This window comes from Bactrocera dorsalis, chromosome 3 (assembly GCF_023373825.1).
Source record: "Bactrocera dorsalis isolate Fly_Bdor chromosome 3, ASM2337382v1, whole genome shotgun sequence".
NCBI lineage: Eukaryota > Metazoa > Arthropoda > Insecta > Diptera > Tephritidae > Bactrocera > Bactrocera dorsalis.
In genome coordinates this window covers 8,924,013-8,942,231 of record NC_064305.1, presented here as the reverse complement: position 1 = coordinate 8,942,231, position 18,219 = coordinate 8,924,013, and the positions used below count along the sequence as shown (strand labels likewise).

At 37.0% G+C, this 18,219-nt stretch overlaps 5 protein-coding genes across 8 annotated transcripts; 2 read left to right on the top strand and 3 right to left on the bottom strand.

The window, feature by feature from the left end:
• Nucleotides 1-1,845: 1,845 nt before the first annotated feature.
• On the top strand, nucleotides 1,846-3,689 carry LOC105223820 (farnesol dehydrogenase). Its single transcript, XM_011201675.4, has 3 exons — nucleotides 1,846-1,880; nucleotides 2,737-3,361; nucleotides 3,426-3,689. The coding sequence occupies exons 1-3, from the start codon at nucleotides 1,861-1,863 to the stop codon at nucleotides 3,606-3,608; spliced, it is 828 nt and encodes a 275-aa protein (XP_011199977.2). The 5' UTR covers nucleotides 1,846-1,860; the 3' UTR covers nucleotides 3,609-3,689.
• A 1,044-nt stretch (nucleotides 3,690-4,733) lies between these two features.
• Nucleotides 4,734-6,153, top strand: LOC105223821 (farnesol dehydrogenase). Of its 2 annotated transcripts, XM_011201678.4 has the most exons (3): nucleotides 4,734-5,003; nucleotides 5,064-5,404; nucleotides 5,472-6,153. In XM_011201678.4, exons 1-3 carry the CDS (start codon nucleotides 4,835-4,837, stop codon nucleotides 5,646-5,648), a joined length of 687 nt encoding a protein of 228 aa, XP_011199980.2. In that variant the 5' UTR covers nucleotides 4,734-4,834; the 3' UTR covers nucleotides 5,649-6,153. The 2 variants fall into 2 exon arrangements, with proteins under 2 accessions (XP_011199980.2, XP_011199978.2); XM_011201676.4 differs by having other exon boundaries at nucleotides 4,737-5,404.
• Nucleotides 6,154-7,396: 1,243 nt separating this feature from the next.
• Nucleotides 7,397-8,347, bottom strand: LOC105223822 (farnesol dehydrogenase). Its single transcript, XM_011201679.4, has 2 exons — nucleotides 7,718-8,347; nucleotides 7,397-7,649 (listed from the first exon to the last, which is right to left on the bottom strand). Exons 1-2 carry the CDS (start codon nucleotides 8,285-8,287, stop codon nucleotides 7,467-7,469), a joined length of 753 nt encoding a protein of 250 aa, XP_011199981.2. The 5' UTR covers nucleotides 8,288-8,347; the 3' UTR covers nucleotides 7,397-7,466.
• A 3,043-nt stretch (nucleotides 8,348-11,390) lies between these two features.
• Nucleotides 11,391-17,585, bottom strand: LOC125777054 (farnesol dehydrogenase-like). 3 transcript variants are annotated; one of them, XM_049450920.1, is made up of 3 exons: nucleotides 16,914-17,585; nucleotides 16,710-16,844; nucleotides 11,391-11,531 (listed from the first exon to the last, which is right to left on the bottom strand). In XM_049450920.1, exons 1-3 carry the CDS (start codon nucleotides 17,568-17,570, stop codon nucleotides 11,490-11,492), a joined length of 834 nt encoding a protein of 277 aa, XP_049306877.1. In that variant the 5' UTR covers nucleotides 17,571-17,585; the 3' UTR covers nucleotides 11,391-11,489. The 3 variants fall into 3 exon arrangements, with proteins under 3 accessions (XP_049306877.1, XP_049306878.1, XP_049306876.1); XM_049450921.1 differs by lacking the exon at nucleotides 16,710-16,844 and adding an exon at nucleotides 11,600-11,734; XM_049450919.1 differs by lacking the exon at nucleotides 11,391-11,531 and adding an exon at nucleotides 16,504-16,642.
• Nucleotides 13,660-14,591, bottom strand: LOC105223823 (farnesol dehydrogenase). Its single transcript, XM_049450922.1, has 2 exons — nucleotides 13,978-14,591; nucleotides 13,660-13,917 (listed from the first exon to the last, which is right to left on the bottom strand). The coding sequence occupies exons 1-2, from the start codon at nucleotides 14,545-14,547 to the stop codon at nucleotides 13,735-13,737; spliced, it is 753 nt and encodes a 250-aa protein (XP_049306879.1). The 5' UTR covers nucleotides 14,548-14,591; the 3' UTR covers nucleotides 13,660-13,734.
• Nucleotides 17,586-18,219: the final 634 nt, after the last annotated feature.

Sequence of the window (18,219 nt, the reverse complement as noted above, 5' to 3'; positions counted from 1 at the left end):
AATCAGGGACGATTAGTAAATGAGCGTCAGGGCTAGCTTGGAACTTGCTTAATTTAATTTCAGAATTAATGTAGAACTACATTGGAATTATTAAAAAAAAGTGTGGATAACCTTTTTGAGATACTTCTAGATTTCGGGATTAGAACGGGATTTTTCGGGACTAAAGTAAATTGTTCACAGAAATGGTGTGGGCCATCTTAGAATTATTAAGAAATAGGTGAATAACATTCCTGAGATGGGTTTAATTTTTGGGACTAGAACGGGATTTTTTCGGGACTAGATTAAAATGTTGTAGAAATGGTGTGCCACTACCTTAGATTTATTTACAAATGGTTCGATACTTATTTTGAGATATGTTTAGGTTTTGGGACTAGTAAGGGATTTTTTCGCGACTAGCTTAAAATGTTTACAGAAATGTGTGGGCCATATTAGAATTATTAAAAAAAAAAAAAATTTTTTTTCGGGACAAACTTAAAATCCTTGCAAAATTTGTGTGTAACTACCTCGGAATTATTTAAGAATTAATTTGAGATACTTTTAAGATTCGGAACTAGAAACGGTATTTTTTCGGGACTGGCTTAAAATGTTTTCAGAATTGGTGTGGTACCATTTCAAAGTTTACATTGGTTTTTGCTGATTTGAAGTCTAATTACTTAAGATTTATTATAAGATACTACTAGTCCCGTCGTCTTTTATAGATTATTACAAAAATTAAGGTTTCAAAATGTGAGTATTTTTTATTAACTTAGAATGTAATAATTTGTCATTTCTTAGAGTGATAGAGGAGGAGTATGTATATGCTGTAAACATTGAATTGTACTATATGTACACCTTGAAAGCGGTTAGAGATTGTCAAGGGGGTATATTAAGTATGTGACGAAGTTTCTAATGCCCAGAAGAAAATGAAGGAGACCCAATAAAATCTATATTTAAATGAGCAGTGTGACGCGCTGAGTCGTTTTAGACATTTCTGTCTGTATATATTTTAACTAGTCTGTAATTTTTTTAGATATCTATCTGAAATCGTACCACTTTTGGACCACTATAACATATATGTAGCTATTATACTGAACTGAACGATTGGAATCAAGTATGGATATAGAAAACACGAAATATCTTCAAGAAATCCGGCATGGATCATTGTCCAAGACAATCTTCGAAGACATTGTTCAAACCGAATTTCTATAGCATATAATGAGCGATTAAAATTGTATGAGAAAATGTTTCAGTTGACAAAGTAGTGACAAGTTCTAAAGAGATTTCTCAGAACTGTACACTATAGCTTATGCCTGCCATACAAATTCTGTTCAATTCAATTCTGTTCTTATATGGGAACTTTTTTCTTGTGAAGGGTATTAAAACTTCCATGCAACTGAATTTAACGTTGTTTTAATTTGCTTATAATTCTCTCACTGAGAACTTTCAGTGACTTGCATTTATTGCTTGCGGTGAATAGCTTTGACTCAAAAGATAATATTACATTTCACCATGGGTTGCTTACCTTAGTCAACCACTGCGCTAAAGGTAAGGGCATAGTGAAGCTGATAAAGTGCTACTATTTATAACATACATATACTCGACGAAGGAAACGAGCTAGCGCAAAACAAAATAAAATTATTTGATAAAAAAAATCTTTATTATTTTGTAAAACACCCTGTCCTCCTAATTGTTTAGGCATGGATTTAAACAATCTTTAGATATAAATTCTATTAACTATTTTCTGCATTCCACGCAGCTTCATTAATTTTTTCCATTTCTTTTAGACTTTGTGGACGTTTTTCTCTTACACTTTTATTTACAATGTGATTGATATCTAAACTTTTTCCTGGCCACGTGGGAGACACAATTCCTTCTTCCTCAATGTTTTTGATTTGTTACCTGTAAATGTTTATAATCGATCTTTGAAAGATCTATTTTCTTTCGAAAATCCACTGTATTTTTCGGCATTCCCATATCCTCTAATAATAATAAGCTTCCCAACACAAAACCTGATTTTAGCCCCCCATATCATCAAACGATCGACGGTGGTTAAAACGCAGCTTTCCATTAAATTCTCTCCTTTCATACGACGCACTGTGGCATTTCCGTCCGGTGTAAATAAATTAAATTTGGATATGTCGAAAAAAAACTATTTCCCCAGTCTGTTGCAGTCCAAGTTTTGTGTGATTTTACTTACTCTAGCCGCTGTTTCTCCATTCGGGTAATGGGAAGTAGCTTTTAGCTGGACGTCGCATTCATTATCCAAGTTTATTCAGTACATTTTGCAAAGAACGTGTAGCTATTTTTAACACAGTAGTTTCGTAAAATATTGATTTGATTGTTCCATCATGTTGAAAGCGAGCTGTAGTGCACATTCGTTTAATTTGTCGTTCATGACGAGGTTTTTCTTTTTTCGGACGCCCACTTTTTATTCATGTTTGCGGAGTTATTTGTGGTGACTTGCGCTTTTTAGCGGAAAACATGAAGTTTCAATAACGCGAATAATAATTCTCACGGAAATCATACAGTTGTAAATAAAATTGTAAGCTGTGTAACATTCACGGACGGCCTGGTTTTATGACAGTTGCAGCTAATGCATGAGAACCCTTAAGTTTATGGCACTTAATAAAATCTATTATCTATATATTGATAAGCACATAAGAGGAGGGCATTACTAAGTGAAAAATAAGAATATAAGGGCCTGTTTATCATGTTTTTATATTTACATAATTTGAATATAAATAGATGCACTTGCAGTTCCAGGGCTTCATTGCAAACAGTGCTAGGAAATCTTAGTGGAAACCACGAAACAATGGAGCGTTGGGAAAATCGCGTAGCTGTAGTCACTGGCGGTAGTTCTGGCAACGGCGCGGCTATAGCTAAGTATCTCGCAAATAACAAGTTGGTGACAGTAAACCTCGATATAAATGTGGAAGGCCACATGGCATTACTTGCTGAAGTAAACGCCGAGGTGCGCAAACGTATGCACCACATTAAATGTAATGTACGCAAGGAAGACGACATAAATGCCGCATTCAGAGAGATCGAGAAGAAATATGGTCCTGTAGCAGTGTTGGTCAACAACGCTGGTGTCGTGGCTGATAGTTTCCTACTGAGTGAGAATAATTCAGGGGAAATGCTTAAAATACTCGAAACGAATCTTCTAGCTGCGGTTTATTGCACTCGCGAAGCATTTCGTTCGATGAAAGCAAATGATATCGACGGGCATGTCTTTATGATCGGTAGTATCTGTGGACATAATGTGCCAATAATACCAAATAACCCGACAAATTTATATTCACCTACGAAGTTCGCGATTAGAGCGCTCACCGAAATGTATCGACAAGAGTTTTTGGGTCAGAACACAAAAATTAAAGTAACGGTAAGTTGTATATATATTGACGTTATGAACAGTTGTGGCAGCAATTATCGCATCTTTATTACAGTGTATCAGCCCTGGTGCAGTTAAGACGAATTTATTCAATCATCCTGGTAACATAGCTCCAACACTTCCAGCGGAACTCAATCCGAATGCGATTGCGGATCTCCTAATTTATTGTCTACAAACTCCACCGGATGTACAAATCCATGATGTGATAATCAAACCCATGGGAGAAATGTTTTGCTAATTTAAATGAATTAAAAAAAATATGCGGTTCTCTCGATATTGACAAAATAAAACAATAGAAGCTCGCAATAAGTGTTGAACTCGCAGTCCAACCGTGGTTGAGGTTCGAAAAATTGTTAGTTCTCTCACATTTATTTTACTACTTACATTTATGTTAAGTAAAAGATAATCGAAAAATCTTAAGATTCAATACGTTTAGTTTAGGTTTCGTGTTGATCACTTTTACGGAGGTGACCGCGATCATGTTTGGGTAATTGAAATTCCGGTTCTTGGTGACGCCAAAATCTCATAGCACTGGTTCAAGAGAACCTTAAGTATAGACAAAACACTTTAAGCCTTGGTCACGTCATCTCATAGGTATAGATGGAGAAAACTCACCTGTAGACAAAATACTTTGAGCTTTGGTAACGCAGAAAACTTAATCAAGAGAATCTTACGTGTAGACAAAATATTTCGATTCTATCAAAACTCAGTTCAGCGACTAGTTACAATTTCAATCAATTCGAATAGTTTACCGATGGAGTATGTTTCAACATCAGTCAGCCGAAAACAGGCTAGTCGAGGAGGAGGAGGAAGAGTAGTAGTGTAATTTTTTAATTGTCTCTCTGTTATCTTTATCTTGTCGCTCATGTATCTTTCAGTTCAACGAAAGTAACATCCGTACTAGCCCGTTTCTTGACTTGATTCTTGAAGTTGCGGTTCTTGTCTTGCAATGGTACCTTGACAGATCTGGTCTTGCCGATATTATTTGATTTTTTTATTTGTTTGCGTTAGCTTAAAGTGGAGTCTGTTATCCAACATTTCCCCTTTTTTATTTGAAGTCTCTTGGGAAAGCTTCTCTGCCAGTTGTTTGTCGTCAGCGAATGCTCTGTTCCGTCAAGCACAGTAGTGGGTTTCGTAGGGTAAAGGGTGGCAAGGTAGAAAAGTAAACACACTCAAATGACTTTTGAATTTAATTTTCCTTTCGCTTATATATCGCAATAACGTACTCGAATCTATAGTGTATGTTTTAAGTATTTACACCCATAATTATATTTAAAGAACTCTTGTAATGTATGTCTATAAGCATATCGCTAACTAATTAAAAATTGGAAAAAATTAAGGGTCTTATTAAATGTAGCTAATATATAATTATTCATTTTAATAAGAGCACTTGCTGGCCTCGGTCACTTTTATTATTCTAATACGGTAGTGAAAACATTTCTAAGAACTCTTAAAAACGAAACGATGGAGCGTTGGGAAAACCAAGTAGCTGTTATCACAGGTGCTAGTTCCGGCATCGGCGGGGCTATAGCAAAGTATCTCGCGAATAACAAAATGGTAACTGTTAACCTGGATATGAATATTGAAGGCTACCAGGCACAACTTGCTGAGTTAAGCCCGGACTTAGTAAAACGTATGCACTGTATTAAATGTAATGTACGCGAGGAATTTGAAATTAAAGCAGCATTTATAGAAATCGAGAAAAATTTTGGACCTGTATCGGTGATGGTCAACAACGTCGGTATGATGACGAAAACCAAGCTGTTGACCGAAAATAATTCAGAGGATATGGTTAAAATGCTCGAAACGAATGTTTTAGCTGCGATTTATTGCACACGCGAGGCATTTCGTTCGATGAAAGCGAATGGTATCGATGGACATGTCTTTCTCATGAACTGTGTCTGTGGACATAAAGTGCCATTAATGGCTAATAACGTTATGAGTCTATATCCACCTACGAAATTCGCGATTACCGCGCTCACGGAAATGTATCGGCAAGAGTTTTGGGATCAAAAAACAAAAGTAAAAATAACGGTAAGTTAGGCATATATGTATGTATATATAAGGCTTAAATATAAATTCTGTCGTGAATTCATTGCAGAGCATCAGTCCTGGCATTACTACGACGTCGATCGCGAAAGACGTTGACGTGCCGCCACATACAGCCGCTCTCAGACCGAATGATGTGGCGGATGCATTAATTTATTGTCTACAAACTCCACCGGATGTGCAAATCCATGATTTGATTATTAAGCCAATTGGGGAAACGTTTTTGTAAAGCTTTTGTTAAAATAAACTAAAAAGAAGTATAGAAAAACTCAAAACAATGTTGGTCAAAGATATACCGAAATAGATTTTTTTTCTTAGAGTGAAACTTGGAGTTCCTTAGAATGCCAGAAAAATGTAAAATTGCCACAATTTTGAAAATATTAGTTAAAAATAGATAGAAAATAAGCAAGAAAATTATTTAAAGAAATACACCAAAAACTGAAAAGTTCATCGAAACAAAAAAAAAAATATTTTTGAGAAGGAATGTTGCCACCTGTTTAAAAAAACTTGTAATTATTATAAAATTGAAGAGATTTGGAGTGAATACAACTAAATATATTTGTAATAAGGGTTGTCACCTGATTAAATTTTTTATTTCACTACATTTTATAAAATAGATAAATTTTAACAAGCTGGCGTTTTAAAAAGCTTTTCGTTGGTATCGAAGCAGGCTGATAGATGATAATATTTTTGAGAAGTGTTCCCATATGAAGCGTTTAAGAATTACAATCTATTTTTATCCTCTCAAATTGTGCAAATAAATAATATATTACTAGAGCGGCGTCAAACCAATCAAGCTGAAGAAAATATTTTTTGTTGAAAAGATACAGATAACTTTTTTCTTCTTTCTTACTGGAGCAGACAACGTTAACGCGATTCCAAGTGCAGCCAGGTCCTACCCCATCTGATCTCTCCAATGACCTGGAGCTTTTCCCTCTATGGGTACTGCATCGAATACGCGCAGAGCTGGAGTGTTTTCATCCATTCAGACGACGTGATCTAGCCAGTTTAGCCGCTGTCTCTTAATTGGCTGAACTGTGTTCGTGTCGTCGTCTATCTCGTACATATCATCGTTCCATTGACTGCGGTATTCGCCTTTGACAATGCGCCACAAATATTCCGCAGAACCTTTCTCTCGAAAACTTGTAACGCCGACTCATCAGATGTTGTCATCGTATATTCCTCTGCACCATATAGCGACGGGGATGATGAGTGACTTGTAGAATTTGAACTTTGCTTGTCGAGATAGGACTTTACTTCTCAATTGCCTACTGAATCCAATGTACCATCTGTAAGCAAACATTATTATGCGTTATATTTGAGGGTTACATTGTTGTTCGATAGTCGAAACTATCTACGACTTCGAAGTTATGTCCTGCGCAAGTTCACTACCAGACCCATTTGTTTCGCTTCTTTGTCTAACCCAAAGAATGCTCTCATTGTCATCGGTGTACGGCAGCAGTTATACCCGTACAATCTTAGAGAAGTACCTTGTCTATTCGCATCTGCAGCTAGAATTATTTTCTGCTGGAGTATATAGGAAAAGTCGCACGATAAGGAGTCGCCCTGTCTGAAACCTCGTTTGGTGTCGGACGGGAGATTCCCTTGATTAAGTTTTCTGCGTGACCAAAGCTCTAAGTATTTTGTCTACAGGTGAGTTTTCTCCATCTATACCTATGAGATGACGTGACCAAGGCTTAAAGTGTTTTGTCTATACTTAAGGTTCTCTTGAACCAGTGCTATGAGATTTTGGCGTCACCAAGAACCGGAATTTCAATTACCCAAACATGATCGCGGTCACCTCCGTAAAAGTGATCAACACGAAACCTAAACTAAACGTATTGAATCTTAAGATTTTTCGATTATCTTTTACTTAACATAAATGTAAGTAGTAAAATAAATGTGAGAGAACTAACAATTTTTCGAACCTCAACCACGGTTGGACAGCGAGCCCCTCTATTTTCTTAAGTTCAACACTTATTGCGAGCTTCTATTGTTTTATTTTGTCAATATCGAGAGAACCGCATATTTTTTTAATTCATTTAAATTAGCAAAACATTTCACCCATGGGTTTGATTATCACATCATGGATTTGTACATCCGGTGGAGTTTGTAGGCAATAAATTAGGAGATCCGCAATCGCATTCGGATCGAGTTCCGCTGGAAGTGTTGGAGCTATGTTACCAGGATGATTGAATAAATTCGTCTTAACTGCACCAGGGCTGATACACTGTAATAAAGATGCGTTAATTGCTGCCACAACTGTTCGTTACGTCAATATATGTATATACAACTTACCGTTACTTTGATTTTTGTGTTCTGACCCAAAAACTCTTGTCGATACATTTCGGTGAGCGCTCTAATCGCGAACTTTGTTGGTGAATATAAATTTGTCGGGTTATTTGGTATTATTGGCACATTATGTCCACAGATACTACCGATCATAAAGACATGCCCGTCGATATTATTAGCTTTCATCGAACGAAATGCTTCGCGAGTGCAATAAACCGCAGCTAGAAGATTCGTTTCGAGTATTTTAAGTATTTCCCCTGAATTATTCTCACTCAGTAGGAAACTATCAGCCACGACACCAGCGTTGTTGACCAACACTGCTACAGGACCATATTTCTTCTCGATCTCTCTGAATGCGGCATTTATGTCATCTTCCTTGCGTACATTACATTTAATGTGGTGCATACGTTTTCGCACCTCGGCGTTTACTTCAGCAAGTAATGCCATGTGGCCTTCCACATTTATATCGAGGTTTACTGTCACCAACTTGTTATTTGCGAGATACTTAGCTATAGCCGCGCCGTTGCCAGAACTACCGCCAGTGACTACAGCTACGCGATTTTCCCAACGCTCCATTGTTTCGTGGTTTCCACTAAGATTTCCTAGCACTGTTTGCAATGAAGCCCTGGAACTGCAAGTGCATCTATTTATATTCAAATTATGTAAATATAAAAACGTGATAAACAGGCCCTTATTTTCTTATTTTTCACTTAGTAATGCCCTCCTCTTATGTGCTTATCAATATATAGATAATAGATTTTATTAAGTGCCATAAACTTAAGGGGGCTCATGCATCAGCTGCAACTGTCGTACTGTGTCGTCCGTGAAAGTTACACAGCTTACAATTTTTTTTACAACTGTATGATTTCCCTGCATTACGGATTGTATCGTCTGTAGAAGCTGCGTTCTTCTGGAATGGCTTTACACAAATCTGGAGTTTTGTGTCATAATTTTTATATTTCCAACAGGAATGGTTTCAGTTTTCTCCCTCATACTTTTGATACGTTTCTAAAGACTGTCGGAATTCGACCCGACGTCACTAATTGTTTGCTTGAAAGACGTCTAAAGGTCGTGAGAATTATTATTCGCGTTATTGAAACTTCATGTTTTCCGCTAAAAAGCGCAAGTCACCACAAATAACTCCGCAAACATGAATAAAAAGTGGGCGTTCGAAAAAAGTAAAACCTCGTCATGAACGACAAATTAAATGGATGTGCACTACAGATCGCTTTCAACATCAATCAATTTAATATTTTTCGAAGCTGAAAAAACTTGGATAACGAACGTGACGTCTAGCTAAAAAGGACTTTACCCAAACCCAACCCATTACCCAAATGAAGAAACAATGGCCAGAGTGAGCAAAATCACAAAAACCTTGGACTGCTTCAGACTGGGAAGAACTTATTTTTTCCAACGTATCCAAATTTAATTTATTTGGACCCAACGGAAATGCCACAAAGCGTCGTAGGTAAGGAGAGCATCTTTTGGTAAATGTGTTTTAACCACCGTCGATCATTCGTCCGATCTAAGAACGCCGAAAAATTCAGTGCAAATTTGAAAGAAGGCTTTTTGCAGACTATTGAACAGCTGTTCGAACATACTCAAAACGTTTGGTTTCAGGGTGACTCCAATAGAGTCAAAACGATAACCGAATCATAAAACTATTGAAATAGATCTTTCAATAATTGATTACAAACACCGACAGATGACAAACCAAAGAGATTGAGGATGAAGGAATTGTGTCTCCCACGTGGCCAGGAAAAAGTTCAGATATCAATCACATTGTAAATAAAAGGGTAAGAGAAAAGCGTCCACAAAATCCAAAAGAAATGGAAAAAATTATTGAAGCTGCGTCGAATGCAGACAGTAATAGAATTAATCTTCAAAGCTTGTTTGAATCCATGCCTAATCAATTAGCCGAGGTTATTAGAAGGAGAGTGTGTTTTACAAAATACTAATAATTTTTTAACAAATAGATTTATTTTTTTTTATACTTTTTTCCATATAAAGTCACTCGGTGAAGCGTGTGGTTTTCTTCGTCGTTTGTATATTATAATTAATATACAAATCACTCAAAGCTCTCAGTATCAGAGAATCATAAGCAAATTAAAACAAGGTTAAATTCAGTTGCATGGAAGTTGTAATACCCTTCACAGGAAAAAGTTTCCACATAAGAACATTATCTTGAATAATCAATTTGTATTGCAGACATAAGCTTTAATGTACAGATCTGAACAATATTTTCAGAGATTGTACCGTTACCTCGACAATTACGTACGCCAAATTTCCGTAAAGTTATCATATTATTTAAAAAAAAATTTCATACACGACCTAATTTTGATCGCTCATTAGAACAGCTATATGCTATAGCAATTGGGATTGAACAATTTCTTCGTAGACTACACGATTGTCTTGGACAATAATCCGAGCCAAATTTCTGAAAGATATTTCATGAAAGGAAAGAGTTTTCCATATCAATATTTAGTTCCAATCGTGCAGTTTATATAACAGGTGTATGCTATTGTGCTCCGGTATCGGCGATTTCAAGAAATGAACAGATTCTTGGTGAGAAAAGAACGTGTGCATGATTCCAGTTTGATATCTAAAAATTTAGAGACTAGTTTGCGTATATACAGACAGACAGAGATGTCTAAAACGACTCAGCGTGTCACACTGATCATTTAAATATAGAGTTTATTGGGCCTCCTTCATTTTTTTCTGGGTGTTACAAACTTCGTCACATACTTAATATACCCCCGTGAAGGTCTTAATAACCGCTTTCAAGGTATACCATATGCACTATGCTTGAGGATTATGTTTTTAAACCTTAAGTTCTACGCTAATTCTGAAAACATTTTAAGCCAGTCCCGAAAAAATACCGTTTCTAGTCCCGAATCCTAAAAGTATCTCAAACTGGTTGTTCATTAATTTCAAATAATTCCGAGGTAGTTACACACAAATTCTGAAAGGATTTAAAGTTTTTCCGAAAAATTCTCGTTCTAGTTCCGAAACCTAATCATATCACAAAATGTCTCCACCCAACTTCAAATAATTCTAAGGTGGCCCCACACCATTTCTGTAAACATTTTGAGCTAGTCGCGAAAAAATCCCGTTCTAGTCCCGAAACCTAAACACATTTCAAAATAGGTATCGAACCATTTGTAAATAAATTTAAGGTGGCCCCACACCATTTCTATAACATTTTAATCTAGTCCCGAAAAAATCCCGTTCTAGCCCCGAAACTTAAACCCATCTCAGAAAAGTTATTCACCTATTTCTTAATAATTCTAAGATGGCCCCACACCATTTCTATGAACAATTTACTTTAGTCCCGAAAAATCCCGTTCTAATCCCGAAATCTAGAAGTATCTCAAAAAGGTTATCCACACTTTTTTTTAATAATTCCAATGTAGTTCCGCATTAATTCTGAAAATATATTAAGCAAGTTCCAAGCTAGCCCTGACACTCATTTACCAACCATCCCTGATTAAGCCCGAAATAATTCGTCATGTAAAACAGAAGTTGTGAAATAGTTTCACCATTGAAATCATATATCACAATCTCGCTTACTGATTACAGTTATGGAAATCACAGAAGCTTTAAGTACCCTTATTATGCTGAGTTCTCAATGAATTAAGTATCGCAAACTGTTGCTCAAATAAAAAATAAAATGCACGAATGATTTCTAATGAACTTTAGCTTCGTTTTATTATTAAATATTTTAATTTTTAACAAACATAAGTATAAGAACTGAATTGCTGTTTAAACACCGGCAATCTTAGAATTTTTCACCGACTGGTTTTATGATTAATTCGTGAATCTAGAAAGGAATAAAAAAACATAATTTTTCATTATACACACTGAGACCAAATATGTGGGATTACAAACCTGCACATGCGGTGGCGTCTGTAGACAATAGATCAATGCATCAGCGATATCTTCGGAGGCCAAAAATACCAAATCTGGTATTTTAGGCGGATTTTCGCCCATAATCTCGGTTTTCACTGCGCCGGGACTAATACTCTATTGGACATAACATAATTGAATTTAAGCAACAATTACTATACACCGATGCAATGCACACAACTCACGGTAATCTTAATTTTAGTGTTATTATTAAGAAGCTCCTGGCGGTAGATCTCTGTCATGGCGGTGACCGCATGCTTTGAAGGTGGATAAATATTTAAAGAGACATTCGGTATATTCGGTATTACATGCCCTGCTACACTATTGATGAGAAAGACATGACCATCAGCACCCTGAGCCTTCATCGAACAGAAAGCCTCACGAGTGCTCCACACAACACCAAACACATTTGTGTCGATCACATCGCGTATATCTTGTGAGTTGCCTTCTCTCAACATATCGCCATAACGCGCAATGCCGGCATTGTTTACCAGCACTGCCACCGGTCCATACTTGCTTTCGATCTCTTTGAAGGCGGCTATCACATCCGCTTCATCCCGTATATCGCAATTAATCGCGTGTATGCGTTGCTTTGCCTTGCCTTTCACTTCATCGCGCAGGGCTTCGATACGTTCTTTGCGTCGCGCTAAACCAACAGTCACCATACCGTTATGGCGCCAGTGACTACAGCAACTCGATTCTGCCAACGTTCCATTTCTATGAGTTTTTGCGTTGTATTGACGTTTGACCGTTCTGTACGGTTAGTTGTGTTAGACTGACTGCTCTATGAACCGTCATATGAGCGGACTGTTTTTAAATGCACATGTGCATTTCTAATAAATTGGCCATATGTATACCTGAGGTCAATATGTTATCATATATAAACATCTTAACGTAAGTAAATATGTTTATATTTTTGTATAAGTATATTTCATTTGTTGAGTGGATGCCTACTGCATATAAATGCATACATATATATTACTGACTGTATAATTAATTAATAGGTATGATAAGAATAAATTTAAAACTAAGTATTCTGCTCCGTACCGATTAAGTGGCACTCCTTGCCACCAACGCATATGCATATGTTTTTAAACATTCTCCCGGGCGACGAAAGTGTTGGAAAAAAATTGTTCCAGAAACACGATATCAGGAACTTCGTTTTGGTCCTAGTTTTTTCCAATAGGCTTTCATGACTTATTGTCTTGGATCTGGTCCAAACGCTTCTTATATAAGATAAGGTATGCATTTTTGGATAGGCCTTGATGGTAACCATTTCGGTTTTAACGCCAAAAATACTGTGTCTCGGGCTGAATATATAAATTGTTCCTCTATATCTCCAATATTGAGTCCACAGAGTCATAGATATCGGCAAGACCAGATCTGTCAAGGTACCACTGCAACACAGGAACAGCAACATCAAGGATCAACTCAAGAAACGTGCTAGAATGGATATTACTTTCGTTGAACTGAAAGATACATGAGCGACAATATAAAGATAACAGACAGACGGTTAAAAAATCACACACTACTCTTCCTCCTCCTCCTCCTCCTCCTCCTCGCACTCCTCGACTAGCCTGCTTTCGGTTGACTGATGTCGAAACATATTCCATCGGTAAACTATTCGAATTAATTGAATTCGAAATTAGTCGCTAAACTGAGTTTTGATAGGCTCAAAGTATTTGGTCTACACGGGGGATTCTCTTAACTCAGTTTTTTTGCATGACCAAAGCTCAAATTATTTTGTTTACACGTGAGGTTTCTCCAGCTATATCTATGAGATTTTGACGTGACCAAGGCTTAAAGTGTTTTGTCTATACTTAAGGTTCGCTATGAGGTTTTGGCGTCACCAAGAACCGGAATTTCAATTACCCCAACATAACCGCAATCACTTCTGTAAAAATGATCAACACGAAACCTAAACTAAACCTTTTAAATCTTATGATTTTCCGATTAGCTTTTACTTAACCTTAAATTGTAATATAAATGTGGGAAAAATAACAAGTTTTGGAATCTCAACCACGATTGAACTGAGAACCCACTCTATTTTCTTATGTTCAACCTTTATTGCGAGCTTCTATTGTTTTATTTTGTCAATATTTTTTAATTCATTTAAATTAGCAAAGCGTTTCACCCATGGGTTTGATTATCACATCATGGATTTGTACATCCGGTGGAGTTTGTAGGCAATAAATTAATACATCCGCAATTGCATTCGGATTGAGTTCCGCTGAAAGTTTTGGCATTATATTACCAGGATGATTGCGTAAATTCGTATTAACTACACCAGGGCTGATACACTGCAAAAAAGGTGCGATAATTGTTGCCACAACTGTTCGTAACGTCAATATACAACTTACCGTTACTTTAATTTTTGTGTTCTGGTCCAAAAACTCTTGTCGATACATTTCGGTGAGCGCTCTAATCGCGAACTTCGTTGGTGAATATAAATTTAGTGGGTTATTTGGCATTATTGGCACATTATGTCCACAGATACTACCGATCATAAAGACATGCCCGTCGATATTACTGGCTTTCATCGAACGAAATGCTTCGCGAGTGCAATAAACCGCAGCTAGAAAATTCGTTTCGAGCACTTTAAGCATTTCCCCTGAATTATTCTCACTCAGTAGTAAACTATCTCCCAAGACACCAGCGTTGTTGACCAACACAGCTATAGGACCATATTTCTTCTCGATCTCTCTGAATGCGGCATTTATTTCGTCTTCCTTGCGTACATTACATTTAATGTGGTGCATACGTTTTCGCACCTCGGCGTTTACTTCAGCAAGTAATGCCATGTGGCCTTCCACATTTATATCGAGGTTTACTGTCACCAACTTGTTATTTGCGAGATACTTAGCTATAGCCGCGCCCATGCCAGAACTAGCGCCAGTAACAACAGCTACGCGATTTTCCCAACGCTCCATAGTTTTCACTAAGATTTCCTAGCACTGTTTGCAATGAAGCTCTGGAACTTTAAGTGCATCTATTTATATTCAAATTGTATTCAATTAGTAATGCCCTCCTCGTATGTGCTTATCAATATAGAGATAATAGATTTGATTAAGTGCCATAAACTTATGTAAGTGAGGTCATGCATCAGCTGCAACTGTCGTAAAACCAGGCCGTCCGTAAAAGTTACACAGCTTACAATTTTATTCACCGCTGTATGATTTCCGTGCATTACGGATTGTACATATCATCTGTAGAAGCTGCGTTCTTAGGTCGGCTAGAATGCTTTGTTCAAATCTGGAGTTTTGTGTCATAATTTTTATATTTCTAACAAGAATGGTTTCAGTTTTCTTCTTCATACTTTTGGTACGTTTCTGAAGACTGTCGGAATTCGAACCGATGTCACTAATTGTTTGTTTGAAAAACGTCTAAAGAACGGAACGGAGTCCTTAAATACGCCAAATTTCCGTAAAGATATCTTATCACTTAAAAAAACATTTTATACAACGACTTAATTTTGATAGCTCATTAGGATAGCTATTTGCTGTAGAAATTGGGCTTGAACAATTTCTTCGAAAATTACGCAATTGTCTTGGACAATAATCCGAGCCGAATTTCTTGAAGATATTTCATGAAAGGGAAGAGTTTTTTATATCAATATTTGGTTCCAATCGTACAGTTTATATAACAGGTGTATGCTATTGTGCTCCGATATCGGCGATTTGAAGAAATTAACAGATTCTTGGTGAGAAAAGAACGTATGCGTGATTTCAGTTTGATATCTAAAAATCTAGTCTATACATTGCGTATATACAGACAGACAGAGATGTCTAAAACGACTCAGCGTGTCACACTGATCATTTAAATATATACATTATTGAGGTACCTTCCTTTTCTTCTGGGTTTTAAAAACATCGTCACATACTTAATATACCCCCGTGAAGATCTTAATAACCGCTTTCAAGGTATACCATATGCACTATGCTTGAGCCTCCTCTTATGCTCCTCTCCTGCGTTTCTTAGAGTGACAAATTCTTACTTTCTAAGTTAATAAAATTAGCAAAATATGCTTTTAAACCTAAAGTTCTACGCTAATTCTGAAAGCATTTTAAGCCAGTCCCGAAAAAATACCGTTTCTAGTCCCGAATCCTAAAAGTATCTCAAACTGGTTGTTCATTAATGTCAAAATAATTCCGAGGTAGTTACACACCAATTCTGAAAGGCTTTAAAGTTTTTTCCGAAAACTCTCGTTCTAGTCCCGAAACATAATCATATCACAAAATGTCTACACCCAATTTCAAATAATTCTAAGGTGGCCCCACACCATTTCTGTAAACATTTTAAGCTAGTCCCGAAAAAATCCCGTGCTAGTCCCTAAACCTAAACACATCTCAAAATAGGTATCGAACCATTTGTAAATAAATTTAAGGTGGTCGCACACCATTTCTATAACATTTTAATCTAGTCCCGAAAAAATCCCGTTCTAGTCCCGAAACTTAAACCCATCTCAGAAAAGTTATTTACCTATTTCTTAATAATTCTTAAATGGCCCCACACCATTTCTATGAACAATTTACTTTAGTCCCGAAAAAATGCCGTTCTAATCCCGAAATCTAAAAGTATCTCAAAAAGGTTATCCACACTTTTTTTAATAATTCCAATGTAGTTCCGCATTAATTCTGAAAATATTTAAGCAAGTTCCAAGCTTGCCATGACACTCGCTTACTAATCATCCCTGATTAAGCCCGAAATAATTCGTCATGCAAAACAGTAGTTGTGAAATAGTTTCACCATTGAAATCATATATCACAATCTCGCTTACTGATTACAGTTATGGAAATCACCGAAACTATAAGTACCCTTATTATGCTGAGTTCTCAATAAATTAAGTATCGCAAACTGTTGCTCAAACAAAAACTAAAATGCACAAATGATTTCTAATGAATTTCAGCTTCGTTTTATTATATAATATTTTCAACTACAACTAACATAAGTATAAGAATTGAATTGCTGTTTCAACCCCGGCAATTAGAATTTTTCACCGACTGGTTTTATGATTAATTCGTGAATCTAGAAAGGAATAAAAAAACATTCATTTTTCATTATACACACAGACCCAATAAGCGGGATTACAAACCTGCACATGCGGTGGCGTCTGTAGACAATAGATCAATGCATCAGCGATATCTTCGGAGGCCAATAATACCATATCTGGTATTTCGGGTGGATCTTCGCCCATAATCTCAGTTTTCACTGCGCCCGGACTAATGCTCTATTAGACAAATCAAAATTGAATGTAAACAACAACCACTATACACCCGATGCAATGCACACAACTTACGGTAATCTTAATTTTAGTGTTATTATTAAGAAGCTCCTGGCGGTAGATCTCCGTCATGGCGGTGACCGCATGCTTTGAAGGCGGATAAATATTTAAAGAAACATTCGGTACATGCGGTATCATATGCCCAGCAATACTATTGATGAGGAAGACATGACCATCAGCACCCTGAGCCTTCATCGAACGGAAAGCCTCACGAGTGCTCCACACAACACCAAACACATTTGTATCGATCACATCGCGTATATCTTGTGAGTTGCCTTCTTTCAACATATCGCCATAACGCAAAACGCCGGCATTGTTTACCAGCACCGCCACCGGTCCATACTTGCTTTCGATCTCTTTGAAGGCGGCTATCACATCAGCTTCATTCCGTATATCGCAATTAATCGCGTGTATGCGTTGCTTTGCCTTGTCTCTCACTTCATCGCGCAGGGCTTCGATACGTTCTTTGCGTCGCGCCAAACCAACAGTCACCATACCGTTATTAGCGAGATATTTCACAATAGCCGCGCCAATGCCCGAACTGGCGCCAGTGACTACAGCAACACGATTCTGCCAACGTTCCATTTCTATGAGTTTTTGCGTTGCATTGACTATTGTGGGACCGTTCTGTACGGTTAGTTGTGTTAAACTGACTGCTCTATGAACCGTCATATGAGCGGACTGTTTTTAAATGCACATGTGCATTTCTAATCAATTGACCATATGTATACCTTAGGTCAATATGTTATCATATGTAAACATCTTAACCTAAGTAAATATGTTTCTATTTTTGTATAGGTATATTTGATTTGTTGAGTGGATGCCTACTGCATATTAATTCATATGTATTACTGACTTTGCGTTATCTAACATGAGTGGACTGTATAATTAATTAATAGGTATTATAAGAATAAATTTAGAACTAAGTATTCTGCTCCGTACCGATTAAGTGGCACTCCTTGCCACCAACGCATATGTTCATTTTTAAAAATTCTCCCGGGCGACGAAAGTGACTGCTGGAAAGGTGACCACAGCTTGAGATCAAGTCCTGTTCGTCAACTAAGTGACGTTTACGATGACTTTGCGTCTTCCTGTGTTGTATTAGTGATGGTTTGCTCGTAACTATTTGTTCATATCTGTTATAAATATGTACATCCGGTTGCTTTCACCTCTTTCTCATTGGACGGCGGTGAATCCTTGATTTTACGCTTGTTTTTTATCTTTGTATTATCGTCTGCTCTACATACTTTCGTCCTTAATTAACTGCTGTGCTTGTTGTACGTGTTTTGTTGGCGGACAGCCACCCCGCTTCTTCTCCTTG

Bases quoted from the DNA above. Each gene is read 5' to 3' on its own strand.
- LOC105223820 (XM_011201675.4), top strand. From the start codon at position 1,861: ATGTTTTTGATTTGTTACCT. The intron at 1,881-2,736 runs GTAAATGTTTAT...ATGCACTTGCAG, and splicing joins ATGTTTTTGATTTGTTACCT to TTCCAGGGCTTCATTGCAAA. The intron at 3,362-3,425 runs GTAAGTTGTATA...TCTTTATTACAG, and splicing joins ACACAAAAATTAAAGTAACG to TGTATCAGCCCTGGTGCAGT.
- LOC105223821 (XM_011201676.4), top strand. From the start codon at position 4,835: ATGGAGCGTTGGGAAAACCAAGTAGCTGTTATCACAGGTGCTAGTTCC. The intron at 5,405-5,471 runs GTAAGTTAGGCA...AATTCATTGCAG, and splicing joins AAACAAAAGTAAAAATAACG to AGCATCAGTCCTGGCATTAC.
- LOC105223822 (XM_011201679.4), bottom strand. From the start codon at position 8,287: ATGGAGCGTTGGGAAAATCGCGTAGCTGTAGTCACTGGCGGTAGTTCT. The intron at 7,650-7,717 runs GTAAGTTGTATA...TCTTTATTACAG, and splicing joins ACACAAAAATCAAAGTAACG to TGTATCAGCCCTGGTGCAGT.
- LOC105223823 (XM_049450922.1), bottom strand. From the start codon at position 14,547: ATGGAGCGTTGGGAAAATCGCGTAGCTGTTGTTACTGGCGCTAGTTCT. The intron at 13,918-13,977 runs GTAAGTTGTATA...CCTTTTTTGCAG, and splicing joins ACACAAAAATTAAAGTAACG to TGTATCAGCCCTGGTGTAGT.
- LOC125777054 (XM_049450920.1), bottom strand. From the start codon at position 17,570: ATGACGGTTCATAGAGCAGTCAGTTTAACACAACTAACCGTACAGAAC. The intron at 16,845-16,913 runs GTAAGTTGTGTG...TTTGTCTAATAG, and splicing joins ACACTAAAATTAAGATTACC to AGCATTAGTCCGGGCGCAGT. The intron at 11,532-16,709 runs GTTTGTAATCCC...ATTCCTTTCTAG, and splicing joins AGACGCCACCGCATGTGCAG to ATTCACGAATTAATCATAAA.